At 51.8% G+C, this 15,090-nt stretch overlaps 1 protein-coding gene across 1 annotated transcript in view; it reads right to left on the reverse strand.

Annotated features, from left to right (window-relative positions):
* Positions 1 to 2,412: 2,412 nt before the first annotated feature.
* CRB1 (crumbs cell polarity complex component 1) overlaps positions 2,413 to 15,090 on the reverse strand; it is a 213,077-nt gene continuing 200,399 nt past the window's right edge. The window contains exon 12 of the mRNA XM_025429725.3: positions 2,413 to 3,175. Coding sequence (XP_025285510.3) covers positions 2,960 to 3,175 — 216 coding nt within the window. The 3' untranslated portion in view covers positions 2,413 to 2,959. The remainder of the gene's footprint in view (positions 3,176 to 15,090) is intronic.

Consider the following 15,090-nt stretch of genomic DNA (forward strand, 5'->3'; position numbering starts at 1 on the left):
ATCCCTAAAAGCCTGGGTAAAAAGAAAACAAAAAGTCATCTCTGTAAAGCAAAACTTTAAAAAAATATATTCTTATCATCAGTTGTTTGGGAGACTGAGAGACCTGAGACCTTTTGATTTATTTTCTGATATGGTGTTGAGAACATGCAAGTAGTATGTGCGGTTCATGTCAGTCTCATAGACGAGGTGACTTGGCCGGGAGAGCCCTCGGGGGCCATCTGGGGCACGGGCGGGCTGCGAAATAGTAAACTCGCTCTGCACAAAGCCCCTTCGTTTACAAATGCAGCAGAGGATGGATGTTCTGGAGGGTAGGACGACCGGTTACCCCCAGGGTCTGCGGTCTGTTCAGGGGAGAAGGCAGGAGAAACGGAGCTGCCCCTCGTCCTGCTAATGCCCCACTTATCCGAATAACAATAGTGAACCCCACACGCCCATGCGCCTGCCCACAGCGAAGCGCTTGACACTAAGAACTGTCATATATGCCCAGGGGACAGAAGTGTGGTTCCCATTTTTTGGACTAAGTTTACATCACCTGAATGGGGCAGATCGGAAATTGAAACCGCATGTTTCTCTGTCTCCAGAGGCTCTTAAAATGAGGGACCGGAGTTCCTCTGTCGAAGAGCTGGTGTAGGTCCTCCGCGGGGCAACCACCGGCCTGGCCGCGGGCTCCCTCCAGGACCCTCAGGATCAGGAGCATCATCCACCTTCCCGGGGTGGTGCCTCCCAGACCCACCTGGGCAGGTGAGCCGCAGAACCCTGCCCCCCCGCCCCCGGGGCCCAGACCACCTGGTGGCCGGGGTGGTGAGGCCAGGAAGGGAGATGGGGCAGGTTGGACTTGGACGGCCCACTTCAGGGCTGGTCCTTTGTCACCTCCTGCCTCCCTTGCCCTGGCTGGGACCGCAGGGGCCTTGCGGCAGCCTCTTGAGGCCTTCCCGTCACCGGTGAGCGCACCCCTGCTGCGCTTCTCCCAGGGGCCGCCCCGGCCGGGCCACCCGGGCAGCAAGTCACGGCTGGGGCCGCTCTACACCCCGCCCAGGGCCCCGAGCCCCGAGCCCCGCGCCCCGCGCCCGCAGCGCGGAGCTGCCATCCAAAGAGAGCCCACGCTAATCTGGGGCAGCTGGGGATTTGCTGGTGTCAGGTACAAATTTGTACGACATTGATTCATTGTTTGTTCACAATAGAAAATATCGATTGCGTTTTAGGCCTGTTCTAGGTGAATATGGCAGTGAAAGAAAAGAAGTTCTTGTCTTCATGTAACTTAAATTCTAGTTTGAGGAAGTAGAGACCAAAAATGTCTATGATTTGACAAGTTGTGACAATCATTGTGGAAAAAATTGCACAAAGGTCAGGAAGATGATGGGTAATGAAGGAGGATGGAAAGAAGCTGGACAGGGAAGTATGGGGACAATGAAGATGAAATGGGTCTCGCTGGGTGGAAAGTATTTGCAGACAGGAATGACAATTGTCTCAAAGGCTACTGAGAGGGCAGGTTAGCTGAGAACTGAGGATCCAACACCGTGTTTGGCAGCGTGGAGGTCGTCAGCAACCCTGACGTGAGCTGTTTCATGGAGCGGGGTGCAGAGAAAAGTCGGATTAGTCTGAGTTCAAGAGAGAATGAGGGAGAGGGAGGAGAGGCAAAGAGTATAGAAAACTCTTAGGGGGATGTTTTGCTGAAAGGGCTGGGGAAGAAATGAACAGTAACTGAAGTGGGCCCCAGGAGAGAACCTGACATCACAGGAAACCTGACCGCGTGTTTGGTGCTGTCGGGATGATCCAGCAGTGGGAAAACAGATGACGTGGAAGAGAGAGGGAGAACTTCTCCAGGGATGTCCTCCAGCAGTCAAGGAGGATGGATTGCTCTAGAGCAGGTTTTAAAATTCATGTCATTAAAATTTTTGCGCATATATCCCAAATATACATGTATCTTAAATGCATATGCTATTTTACTGTGTATATTTTAAACTTTAATTTGTATGCTACCTTAATGTTTTAACTTTAAAACATATATACAATTCTAACCAAATCTTTAGTATTTTCTAGTATTTTTCTCTCTGTACCCCACAGATAGTCTTACACATTTACCCCTTAAAGTGCATACACCTCACTTTGGGGTTCTTTCTCACCTTTAGACAATGTCACTGACACTGACTCTGACTTACCAAAGAACAGCTGGAAGGAAAGAGTCCGGTCTTCTAGGTTTGAGAATTTGAGTTTTCCTTTTATCTTATTTTATGTCTAGGGAAATAGGTTGACTGTAAGCTACCCCTTGTAGAAAACAACGTCTTTTAATGTAATGCTTGAGATGATGTCGTTAAAAGATCTAACTTCTAAGAAGGTTCCTCAAATGCAACTAGAGGCTACCTTGATCACATGTAATATCACAAAATACAAAAAATACTCATAAAAGGAGAATGACCACATTTCCATTTTTATTAGTTGACATTGGGTCACTTTTTAAACATAGATCATTCCCAGGGCTTTCTTGAGTCCATGATTAAAAGGCAAAAGTGTGCATCTCATCATAGGTGTACAACTGAAACCTTTCACCACATGATAAGAAGAGTGAGAATTGCATTTTGTAGTTTTTGCATTAAAAAAAAAAAAAAAAACACTGTCAGCTAATGGGCAAACGAAGAAAGGTGTCCCCAGGTTGCAAGGGGCAAAAAGTCTGATAGGCACTGGAGGCTTTCCCAGAAGACACTGTCCTCTGGGAGGTATTTTTGCTAATTATGAGGCTGAAATTACTGGCGCGAAAACATTGTTCTGGGGTTGGCTAATGTAATGAAACGACGATGTCGGGTTGAACCACGCAAGTCCTTAAGGCAGCCGAAGGAATCTTGCCCAGGGTTTCTGTGAAATCCCAGTTGTAAATTGCTACGTCCAGATACGTTGGAAAGACAGTCGGGTGCAGTCCTCAGCTTCGCAGTGTGCGGATCTCTTTCCCAAGGAGACAACGCTCCTAAATCAGCCTCTCCAGGGCGGGGGGTGGCCTCATGCTCCACATTTCCACTCGAGAGCCCTCCTTTTCCTGACGGCTGGGGCTGTAGGTTCCCTGAGTTGCCCTTTTGTTGGAGGCAACCACAGAAGCAACCACGGCCAGAAAGAGGATCAACAACAAGACTGTCGTCACCGAGCCAATGGTGGTGAAAACGTCCGAGATCAAGTCATCTGCCAACTGGAAGGATCGAAACAACCGTGAGGGGAGTTAGGGAGCAAAGGTAAACGTTCAGGACGTTGGAGCTACCCTGGGATGCACACCAAGCGCAAGGCCGGCGCCACTCAGTACCGACAAAGCCCAAGGTACGGAAGGGAAGTCAGCCTTTCAGACCACGGTTGTACCAGCCAAGGGCCAGAGTCGGAAAGTGTGGCACGAACTATCCGCGATTCCCTCTGCGGCCTCATCTCCGTGATGGGGCTCACTCACGCGCCAAGGCCTAAGGACCCCCGCCGTCTATCTCTGAGAGTTCTCCGTCTACACCCACACATTATTCACCGTATCTTCCCTCCCTTGCTGGAAGCTCTGGTTTTGAATTGAAGGAATAGTTATTTTACGGGCTTTTTGTTTTTTGTTTTTTGTTTTTGTTTTTGTTGGAAAAGAAGCAAATTAAATTATCTGGGTCTCCTGGGAAAGATCCCGAGACAGTGGAGGAGCTGCACGTGCTAGTCCCGCGGGCCCTTTCCACAGTCTTGGCTTTGATTTGGATTCGATGTGACAACTGAATTGTTGTAAAAAAAACAAAAACAAAAACAAAAAAACCTCAAAAAACCCATAGGCGTTTGATGTCGAACCAAACATCTAGAGACAGAAAACTGCACGTGGAGCCCCGTTGGGAGGAGCTGGATCCTGGGCTCTCAGGGCTGTTCCTCATACACAAAGGTTTCTTTAATGTTCGTTCACCTGGGTTTGCTGAGCACTTTCTAGCTCTGAGTGACAGGAGACTGCGATTTAGGTGCAGGGCGGTGTGGAAGGTAGGAAGCAGCCACTATATGAATTTTTTGACCGATTTTCAAAGAAATAGTTTGGTCTCAGTAAAAGTGGGATTAAACGAGGTCCCCTTTTCATTTAGCTTTCTCTGTGACCCCATCACCCAACCAAGCTACTGATACATGGAATCTTGGTTTAGTTGAGCATCCTAAGGAGTTTTATATATCTTCACTCTCCTTAGTCTTTTTTGGTTCAAAGGCTTACACCGTCACACAATTAATTTAATATCGTATCTCTTCATAGTGCTGTGCTCCCTACCAGTTCTGCTCATTCACTCAACGCTATTGACCATCTATCGTGAGCACTTTATCGAGCTAGGAAATGAAAATACCAAGATAATCCAAGGTGTTGTAAGTGGTGAACCACTGAATTCTACTCTTGACCCAAATTGCACTGTATGTCAGCTAACTAGAATTTAAATAACACCTAAGAAAAAGAAAAGGAAAAAAAAAGCAAAAAAAAAACCCCAAAATTCCTACACAAAGTTAGGTATTTTAGCTCAGATTCTGTGATAAGAGGAGGGAACCCCCCACACACACATACACATATGCACAAATGATCAGAATATTTTATAAACACAGATTATGATAGTGTCACAAACAAACCTATTGGGGTGCAGGTGGAGTCGTATTGGAATGTGATTGTTCTTTGAAGGGTGAGAGAACATTCAAATATTTCAAGCAGGAACTTCTACTTGGATGGAACAATTTGAAATAAAAAGGACGAGGGAACATTAAAGTCCTTAGCGTTTGGGGCAACGGTAAGAAATCCAATGTGACCAAAAATATGGTCCAAGAATACGTGTGTTTGAAATGGGAAAGGATTTTAAAAGTTGGTAAGAGATAGAACCATAAAGTAGATTCATCTTATAAGAAATTTAAGTACCACACTGATATTCGGATTTTGTCCCATAGTCAGTGGCGGGGGTGGGGTGGGGGTGGGCACCGTAGGAGTTTAAGCAGTAGCCTCATGTGATCTGATCTGTATTTTATTAGTTTGGCTCTGGTTACAGGGTGACGGAAGATGACAGTGAAAGTGGGGAAGAAACGAGGAGAAAATAGGAGTTGATTTTCTTAGTCACGACAAGCAATGTATTTACCAATGGAAGGGGGATTGAAGGGAAAGAAGGGTTGAGGGGGATTTCTCAGGCAGAGTTGCTCCCTCTCAGACCGAGTGAGGCTGGGCAACAGCAGAGGAGAGACAAGGTGACTGATGCTTCCACATGAGATGACCGCGTAGACGGGGCTATCCTGGACGGGGACGCGGTACGTAGGAGGAGAGAACAGGTTTGTGCAGGAAGACGCTGAGCTCAGTTTGGGAAAAACTCGTTTCAGAAAACATTCAGGCATGTTGTGTGAGTAGATAGAAACCATCCGGCTCCCGTCTCCACTTTTCACGTGGCTCTGAAAGACCCTGGCTTGTGACCACTTTACGTCCCTCAGTTAGAGGAGCTTAGGAGTCAAGTACACAGAGAATTCAGAATCACAGAAGTCTGCAGTTTGGGGGGCAAAATAGTTTACCCCCGCCACAGGGCGAGTCCTCCTCCCGCCAGTCTGTGTGGCCCTTCCGAGAGTCATTACATCCTTTATCTGCAAAGACAGCTGCGGCCTGGGAAAAATGAGTGGAGCCATAGGCTTGGCCTTGAGAGGTCAAAGCCTGACAGGGCCAGCTGGAATCCCACCAGCAAGACCCCCTGCTACTGTCGGGGCGGCGGAGGCCTGTCCCCTTGTTCCTGGCTGCTGGCTTCGTCTTCGTCCGCCCCGTAAACTGTCATCCTCAGGAGGACACGACTGCTCCCCACCCCCGCCAGGTGGGGGGTGTGCGCCTCCAGAGAGGACACAGGCTGCCTGGTTTGCTTCTCTTGCCCGAAGGTTTCTGGGCCCTTCTCGCTCAGCCCGCGGCCGAGGCCACTAAGGGGGCCGCCACCTCGCAGGAGACCGAGGAGGCCCCAGAGTCCTTGTGACAGCTCAGTCGGGCCAAACCAGAGGCCGACGGCCGCCTGCCCCCTGCCCGCGAGGTCTCGGTGGTGCCAGGGGAAGCCCGCCGTCGAGGCCCGAGGTTCAGGCCCCTCGCGGCCACCTCGCGGCCACCTCGCGGCCCGCGGCCCACGGCCTGGCCTCCAGCGTCCAGAGGCCGCGTCCTGGCCCCGTCACTCGTCGGCATCACCTATAAAATCGGGGGGTTTGCACAATCCTGTGCGAGTCGAAGGTGGGAGGCGCCAGGAGAGGAAGGCCAAACGCACAGAGCCCGGCCCGCGGGCCGTCGTCGCCATGTGGGGTCCGAGGGGCCGTGGCTCGTCCTCCTGGTTCCACCGACGTCCGAAAGCTCACCCTGCACCCCTCAGTACCTGGGGGGACGGCCAAGGGAGCCAACCCCGAGCCCCACGCTGCAGATCCCGAGCCGCGATGAAGGCCTTGAAGAAGCAGGCGGCCGACCTCGGGCCGGAGCGGGGCAGCGGGCGCTGCAATAGGCTGCGCCGGGCGGTGGGTTTGGAAATCGCCTCCCGAGGGCCCGTGGCTTGAGGCCCCGTGGCTGGAAGGTCCTTTTTGCTCTGCTCTTCCTCAGCTGTGCTTAAAATACACAGCACCGCTGCGACCTTCGGGCCGCTGCACCTGCCCGGGGGGCCGAGGCCTCGCGCTGCACCCCCTAGTAACCTCCTTCCCCGGAGATACCCCCCAATTCATTGCACGCTTCGTGTAGGGTTATTTTTTGAATGACGTCCTTACAAGCCCTATTCAGTTATTATGCTTGCATCTTCTTAAAATGTGTATCTTCCCTGCGCTTAGTCGAAACTGCAATTGCTTTGAATTCCGTATTTGCAGAATAAGATACATGGGTGTTCCTTTTTATTTATTTATTATTTTCCCCAAGAGGATTCATTCTGAAACACCGACGGGCGGTAGCCTCCGTGTGGCCCAAGGCCAGGGTACACTCTGGAATTCGGAGGTGGAACTGTCAAGCCTTATATTTCAATTCTTCTCACTTGAGACTGTGCTGGAATATGCTGGAACCACAGGATTTTTTTTTCTTTTTGAATTTTTATTTTTAAAAATGTATTTATTTAAAAAAAGTATTTATTTATTTTAGGGCGGGACAGGCAGAAGGAGAGAAAGAGCATCTCAAGCAGACTCGGAGCTGAGTGCAGAGCCGGCCCAGGGCCGGGATCCCACAGACATCGCAACCTGAGCCCAAACCCTGTGTTGGATGTGACACCCACCGAGTCACCCAGGCACACACACCCCCGTTTTTAATTGTCTCTTTTTAAAAGATTTTATTTATTTATTCGTGAGAGACACAGAGGCAGAGACCCAGGCAGAGGGAGAAGCGGGCTCCATGGGGGAGCCCGACGTGGGCCTCCATCCGGGACCGGGTCACGCCGTGAGCCCAAGGCAGACGGCAGCCCCTGAGCCCCCCAGGCGCCCTGTTTTAAATTCTTGAAAGCGAGTCTGTTGCTTCCTCCGCGGGGGGCGGGAACGCGCACCTGCTAACACACGGTCGCGGGTGGAGCTGCGGTGGCCGCGAGCAGCAGACCCGTGGGCCGCGGGCCGCCAGCTGCTCAGCCGCGAGCGCCGCCAGGTCGCACAGCTGCCCCGGGGCGCTTCTCGTCGCCACCCACAGTGCACCCCCACCCCCGCCCTCACCCCCACCCCCGCCCGTCTCCCTGGGCCTGCTCGGGCCGCAGAACACCTCCCAGCCTTGGGGCCCGCCGGGGAGGCGCCGTCCCCGGGCCGACTGGGGGCGCGAGGGCCGGTGCACGGGCACCCGGGGGCGCCCACGAGGAGCTGGGGAGGCGCCGCCCCCCCGGCCGTCGGGCTCGCCCCCGCCCCAACGGAGCAGCTCCCCCAACTCTGGAGGACACGGAATGGGGCGGCCTGTCCAGGAGAAGACCGGGGCCACGTCGGCCCTCAGCACCTGTCACGGGGTCTAGGGCGGGTGACAGCACCGAGGAGAGCGTGGGAACCGCCCGCACGTCCGCAGGAGCCCGCGAAAGGCAGGGAACCTCCTGGGGTTTCTCCGCTTGACCTCGCGTGTCCAAGGGAGGGCCCGCAGCTCCGGGAGAGCAGGACCCCCAGGGCCACCTGCCGGGGCCACCTGCCAGCGCCTGGCTCCGCCCCGCCTGGCTTTGGCGAAGTCGGCCGTGAACGCGGCGGCCCCGCTGCTGGGGACGCTCCCGGCTTACACCGCCTCCGCCTCCCGGGGCAGCCCGGGGCGTGACCCCGGGTCCCGGGATCGAGTCCCGCGTCGAGCTCCCCCACGGGGCCTGCTTCTCCCTCTGCCTGTGTCTCTGCCTCTCTCTCTCTCTCTCTCTGTCTCTCATGAATAAAATGTAAAATAAAATTTAAATAAAATCTAAATAAATCCAATAAAAAAATAAATTAAATAAATAAATAAATAAATAAATAAATAATAAATAAATAAATAAATACCCGCCTCCCGGGAAGCACCCAGAAAGCTTCCGGAGTCGGGTCTCCCACGGCAGGTGCAGAGTTGGGACCTGGAGCTGTTGGGGGGTCCCCGCTGGTCACCGGCCCAGTCCCGCTCCAGGAGGCGAGCTTTGGAAACTGGCTTGTGCCGGTTTGTGTTCCGTGGGCAGGTAAGGAAGAGCGGGACTTCGAGAGTTAGCGGTCAGGGGAAAAAGCACCAGAGAGAGGAGGAGGCTTTGCAAGGCTGGTTCGAACATGTAGCTCCCGACCCTGCAGCCAACGCAAACTGAGGACGTTGCTGGAGCTCTCATCCCACAAACTCACACATGCAAAAACAAAAACAAAAACGAGAGAGAGAGAGAATGAGAGAGAGAGAGAGAGGATATTCCACGGTTAAGACCCAGGAGAGCAGTTCTTGCGAATCACTGTTGCAACAAGCAGGTCTTCCATTTGGTGGATGTTAAAACCTCCCACGGAGACTTGCGTCCTTGAACTGCAGCTTATCAGGGAGTTGCTAGAAACAGCCATTTCCATAGTAATCTTGAATATAGGCCAGAACTCTGTTTTTGAAATTAAACTTGCTGCAGCGGCCAATTTTCGACCATAAATACACTGTCCACTTTACAGTTAGGAGGGGGGTAAAATCGAGCCCTGGGGAGCCAAAGGAGAGCACGCAGGAAGGGCCCTGGCACATCCGGGGGCGGGGGTGAGTCACCCCTGAATACAAGGCTTGGTAACGTGAGCAAAGGGTGGGCGTCATAGATCCCCGTCAGGGCTGCGGGCAGGGCACAGGGGACAGAGGAGGCACCAGGTGTCCAGGCCACAGGCTGAGTGGCTCGGGCCTCCGCGCGGCTCTGCTTCTCTTGGGCATACTGGTGCCTCCCTAGGGCTCACTGGGCACAAACCAGCGGGGAGCCCCAGCCCCCCCAACCCCGGGATGGGGCGAGCCTGCACCCCGCCCCTGGCTGAAGCCTTTCTCACCGAGCCATCACCCCCTCCACCCGCACTGATCGGGGGTGTCCACACCACCAGCCCTGGAAACTCCACTGAGATGAGAGTCGAGTGAGCACAGCATGGGGAGGCACGGGCCTGGGAATCTTCCCCAGTGACTTCCAGATCCGGCCTGTGGAAGAGTCTGGAACTGCGGCGGGGAACTGGGGTGTGGGTACATGGGAGAAACACGAGCCCCTGGCAGTGGATCCAGCATCGGCTACGTGCCCGGTGCTCTAGCGCTGGGTGACACCTCCCCCCTGGCACCTGGCACCGCGGGGGCCCTCCCCTGGACCTTCGGGGAGAGGGCTCGGTGGTTCTGAGCCGGGAACCCCCCGGGACACTGATCACGAAGGGTCGCGGTCCCGCGCTGTGGGGCTAATTCTGGGTCACCCACGGCGCGCAGATGCGCTGCGGGTAGAGATGCGTGGTGCGCGGGGCAGCGCGGTCCCAGCGTCCCGGGCCTTGGGCCCGGCATTCCTAACCTCAGGTCTCTAACCGCTGGCTTGCTGCAGGCCTTGGGCCCCGCATTCCTAACCTGAGGTCTCTAACCGCTGGCTCCAGGCCTTGGGCCTGGCATTCCTAACCTCAGGTCTCTAACCACTGGCTCCAGGCCTTGGGCCCGGCATTCCTAACCTCAGGTCTCTAACCCCTGGCTCCAGGCCTTGGGCCCCGCATTCCTAACCTAGGTCTCTAACCGCTGGCTCCAGGCTTTGGGCCCGGCATTCCTAACCTCAGGTCTCTAACCGCTGGCTCGCTGCAGGCCTTGGGCCCCGCATTCCTAACCTGAGGTCTCTAACCGCTGGCTCCAGGCCTTGGGCCTGGCATTCCTAACCTCAGGTCTCTAACCCCTGGCTCCAGGCCTTGGGCCCGGCATTCCTAACCTCAGGTCTCTAACCGCTGGCTCGCTCCAGGCCTTGGGCCCCACATTCCTAACCTCAGGTCTCTAAACGCTCGCTCCAGGCCTCTGACGGTCGGGAGCTCAGGTCTGGGGACACCGCCTTCCGATTTTTCTCCCCTTCATGGGGGGAGTAAGGGATGGGATCGTTTTCAGGGAAAAACCTTGCCTCTCCCCATCTCGTTCGAGAACAGCACCCCGGCCGCCCACAGTCAAGACTGCATTCGGTTTTCTTTTTTCTTTTCTTTTCTTTCTTTTCTTTTTCTTTCTTTCTTTCTTTCTTTCTTTCTTTCTTTCTTTCTTTCTTTCTTTCTTTCTTTTCTTCTTTCTCTTTCTTTTTCCTTTCTCTTTTCTCTTTCTTTTTTCTTTCTCTTTCTTTCTTTTTTCTCTCTTCTTTTTTCTCTCTTCTTTCTTCTTTCTCTCTTTTTCTTTCTTTCTTTCTTTTCTCTTTCTTTTCTTTTTCTTTTTTCTCTTTTTTTCTTTTCTTTTTTCTCTCTCTTCTTTCTCTTTTTTCTCTTTTTTCCTTTTCTTTCTTTCTCTTCTTTCTTCTTTTTTTCTCTTTATTTCTCTTTCTTCTTTCTTTTCTCTTTTCTTTCTTTTCTCTTTCTTTTTTCTCTCTCTTCTTTTCTTTTCTCATGTGTGTGTGTGAGAGAGAGAATTTATTGTTCAAAGATAACAGCTGCCATTCACGCCAGCCCGGGCTGCGCTCACACAGTATTGTCACTCCTGGGGCGGCCCAGCCCGGGGGGGGGGTCTCAGGGAGGCCGCCCCTCACCCTCCCCCGCGAGCGGCTTCGTGTGTGCCCCGAACACAGACCTGCGCCACCTGCTGGGGCACGTCCACATCCCCTGCTGGGACGGAAGCTCCGTGGAGCCGTAGGTGCCTCTCTGCCTCGCTCCCTCTGTCTCCTGGCCCGGGGCTCCCCCGGTGCCTGCCCGATGGGGGGCAGCGTCTTGGGGTGCTGCCGCTGGCGCTGGGGGTGGGGAGGCAGGGAAGGAAAGACAGGCACCTGGCCACGGTGTGGCCACGAAGGCAGCTGGATGTTATTCCTTTATGCAAAATTCGCCACAAATGATCTTTTTTTTTTTTTTTTTAACCTTTTCCTGCTCCTCAGAGCCAGGATGAAATCAACCTTTGGGGCCCAAGCAGCAGCTGCTAGAGACCATTTTTAAAAAATACAAAATATATGAGATGCCCGGCTGGCTCAGCGGTTGAGTATCTGCCTTCGGCCCAGGGCGTGACCCCAGGGTCCTGGAATCGAGCTCCACATCGAGCTCCCTACATGGAGCCTGCTTCTCCCCTTGCCTATGTCTCTGCCTCTCTCTCTCTCTCACATGAATAAATAAATAAAATCTTTAAAAAGAGAGAGAAAAAAAAGACCTGGGAAGCAAGCTGCACCTGGTGACCACGGCCTGTAGTGCGCAGGGGAATGTGCTCACATGGCTCATTGTGGGTTTGGCCAAATTCTGTCCCTCCCCTTAGGACTCTCAGGAATGAGCACCTATTTCCTCCAGAACATTTCAATAATACAAAGTGCAGTGTTTTGCACAAAGGGGCTGATCAATCGTTATTGACTCCACACTTGTAATGCTCCTTGCTCAAGTCAATGCACTATTAAATTGTTTTCAGTCGTAAGAAGAGTCCTGTATAATTGGCCCAGAAAGCTGATTGGGGGTGCTCTTCATTCACTCCTCTGTTCACGGGTCCATTCACTCAGCCAATAGATTTTCACTGAATGCCTGCAAAGCTTCAGGGAGCATGTTAGGCCCTAGGTAGATGGAGTTCAAAGGCACAGCCATTGTCTTTAAAAAACTCAGGACTTAGTGGTAGGGCCTGGCGGTTGGGGCAGCCACCCCAACAACCACAGGCCCATGAGAGAGCTGTGATGTTACAGGTGAGGGCAAAGAAAAGAAAAGGGGCAAGAGGGCGACTTCCTGACGGCCCCCACATTTCTCAAAGGAGGGCCCTGGGAGGTGGAGGTGAAAAAAGGTGTTGAAGACAGAAGGAAGCACCATGATCCAGTGGCAGGGGAAGGAGAAGGGCAGGGGGGATGTTGGCACACTTGCTCTTGCCCAGGACGCCTGAGGGAGAACGAGGTGCTTATGTAGAGTCTCGAAGGGAGAAGGAGAATGAGGAGCAGCGGCTCCTCTGTCAGGAGAGCGTTTGCCCAGCCCGGGCATGGAAGCCACCTCGATTCCTTTCCAGGAAGCTCGGTCTCCTCTCCCCCCGGGGAGCAGGGGCCAGCGTCCCGGGCGCAGTTTCAGGTATGTTCTCTGCTGGTCATTCCCCAGCACACATGGCCTGTACCTCTTATTCAAAATGTACCAGCTTCGAATGTCTACTTCTCTTTCTATTTCTATGCCAAGAGGCCTTTATCAACCAGGGGCTTATCGGGCAGAAAGGGGTTTCGATTCCTTTATACCCCATCTCTGCCATCGTGAGTTTGAGAAGGTGACTGATGAAGATGTCAGTTGATTTTATACAGAATTTCAATGGCAAGAAAATATTTAGCAAATGACTTAAAAGGCAGAGAGATTTGAGATTAAAAGATACTAAAAAGCAACCACCTGGCAACTAAATGCGATCGATTGTATCCTGGATGGAAAACAAAATCTATAAAGGAAGGACTTTATTGAGACAATTAGAGAAAGCTGAACACGGGATGACAATGAATTTCTTAAATGTGATACCAGTATTGTGGCTGTAGAAGGAGGTCTTTTTCTTTCGAGATACTTGGTGAAATCGTTAGCAATAAAATATTAGAATGCCTGCAACCTACTTTCTAAATAGGCAGCCAAAAAAAAAAAAAAAAACTGTGTATATTCACAGGTAGCAAATGTTAAAAAAAAATTACTGAATTTGGGTAAAGACTACATGTGTTCATTATGCTATTTTTTTTTCCTGATTTTCTTTAGGTTTCAATTCCCCCCCACCCCTGCCCCTCCAAAAAAAACAAAACAACTTGGAACAATAATATTTCTCAACTATTTTTTATAATGCAAATAATCTCTCCAAACCCCAAATTTGTAGATCTCGTTTCTTCCACTACCCCTTCCTCTGCCGTTCCAGAGCTTACTGAATTTCTCTCTTCTCTGTACATTTATCGCCCTGTAAATCTCGTTCCCACTGATGGTCTCATCTCCCCTCCTGGACAAGAAGACCCTCGTGGATGACATCATGTGTTAGCTTCCTCCTATATCTGGCCCGAGCCCTGCCTGCCAGCGCCCAGCACAACGCCAGGCCCCCGGCGGGTGTGCACAGACCTCCCCGTGACCCACTTCTTGACCTAGAAGCTGCACTTGGGCTCTTTTCTCTACCAGATTTCTATCTTCAGTTTGGGCCAAAAGCTGCTATTAATTCTTTCTCACATTATGCAGGAAAAAGAGCGCCGGGGCCCTGACATCCTTACGGCTTATCACATATCCTTTTGGCCGGGGTAATCTAGTCTGTGTCATTGTATTTATTGCCCCCAAATCAAAACCAGTTGCCAAAGTAATGAAGGTCTATTGGTTTGTGTTGACTTAATCCATGTCAGAGGAGCTTTAGGAGCATATAAGGATAATTTGACCGGCAAAAGGAAAAGCCATAAAAATGATCAAAAAGCCAATAGATAGGCTGAGAACACCAAGCTTATTTCACTGAGGATTTATGGCCAACTTATCAGAAAATTATTTGGTCCAAGTCCACATTCAAGTCAGCCCCTCAGTAACTCAGCCTCTGAGAGAGTCCAGCCTCTGAGAAACCTCGCCTCCTATAATGAGATGCCCCCGGCCCCCCTGCCTTGCAGCCCACGGAGTGCAATTTTCAACAGTTGGGAGACGGCAGTAAATCCAGCTCTGGAATAACCAGTTCCACTTACACCCAGGCCTGCGCCGAGTTACCAGAGCACGAAGGGCCAAATGCACCTTCCCTCTGCACCCCCCCACCCCCCCGCAGCACTGTTGACTAGGTAGACAGAACCGAAACACCCGACACCCCTGGGCAGCAGCATCAGCCCCAGCTGCACCCCAGCCCACGGGGGCGCCCGGCATCCAGGCCCCACCACGCGGTCCGCCGGGCCCGGGCCCGACGCTGGAGCTTCTGTTTTATTGACCAAACGAAAATCGGCTTCCCCTCGTGTGGGTGATAAAGTGTGGCGTCGAGTCACCCCCGTAAAATATATTACTCTCCCTTGGACAGCCTGTCATTGAAGTCCTTGTTTATATAATCTATTGTGCCATTTACTCTATTCTTATTTTAAAAAGCAAACCTAGGAATAAAAACCCTTTCTTCCAGTGTTTCATTGATGAATGTCTATACCCGGCGCCTTCTCTTAAATAATCTCAGAAGTGGCCATTTCGATTGTCATTGTCGGTTTACATCAAATTACTGGACTTTGAGTTTCCAAGTCGGCCTGGTGCGAGATGAAAGACACAGGGTATGCGTTACCGGGAGTCCTTTCCCTGCCCAGCCCTCTCTGTCCAAACCAGTTGGAGACTTGGTGTGTCTAACCAGAGACGGGTCCTGTGGAACTGAGACTGGTCAGATCCCAAAGTGAGCATTACCGAAATTTATGGGTTTGGAAGTAACTTAAAAACACCAAGGTATCTTACAACCTGCAAAGGTAGGAACCTTCACATCATGCAGATTTATATTAAAATGCTATTTAGTTTTAGAAATCAAGAATTCTTCCCGAAGTCAGGCTTTCAAATTCCAAATGAGCCATTTGGTAAAAGTCTATAGGTTATTAGGTTGGCAACATTAAAATACACACACACACACACACACACACACACACACACAGGAAAGCCTTA

Source organism: Canis lupus, chromosome 7 (assembly GCF_003254725.2).
Source record: "Canis lupus dingo isolate Sandy chromosome 7, ASM325472v2, whole genome shotgun sequence".
NCBI classification, from domain to species: domain Eukaryota; kingdom Metazoa; phylum Chordata; class Mammalia; order Carnivora; family Canidae; genus Canis; species Canis lupus.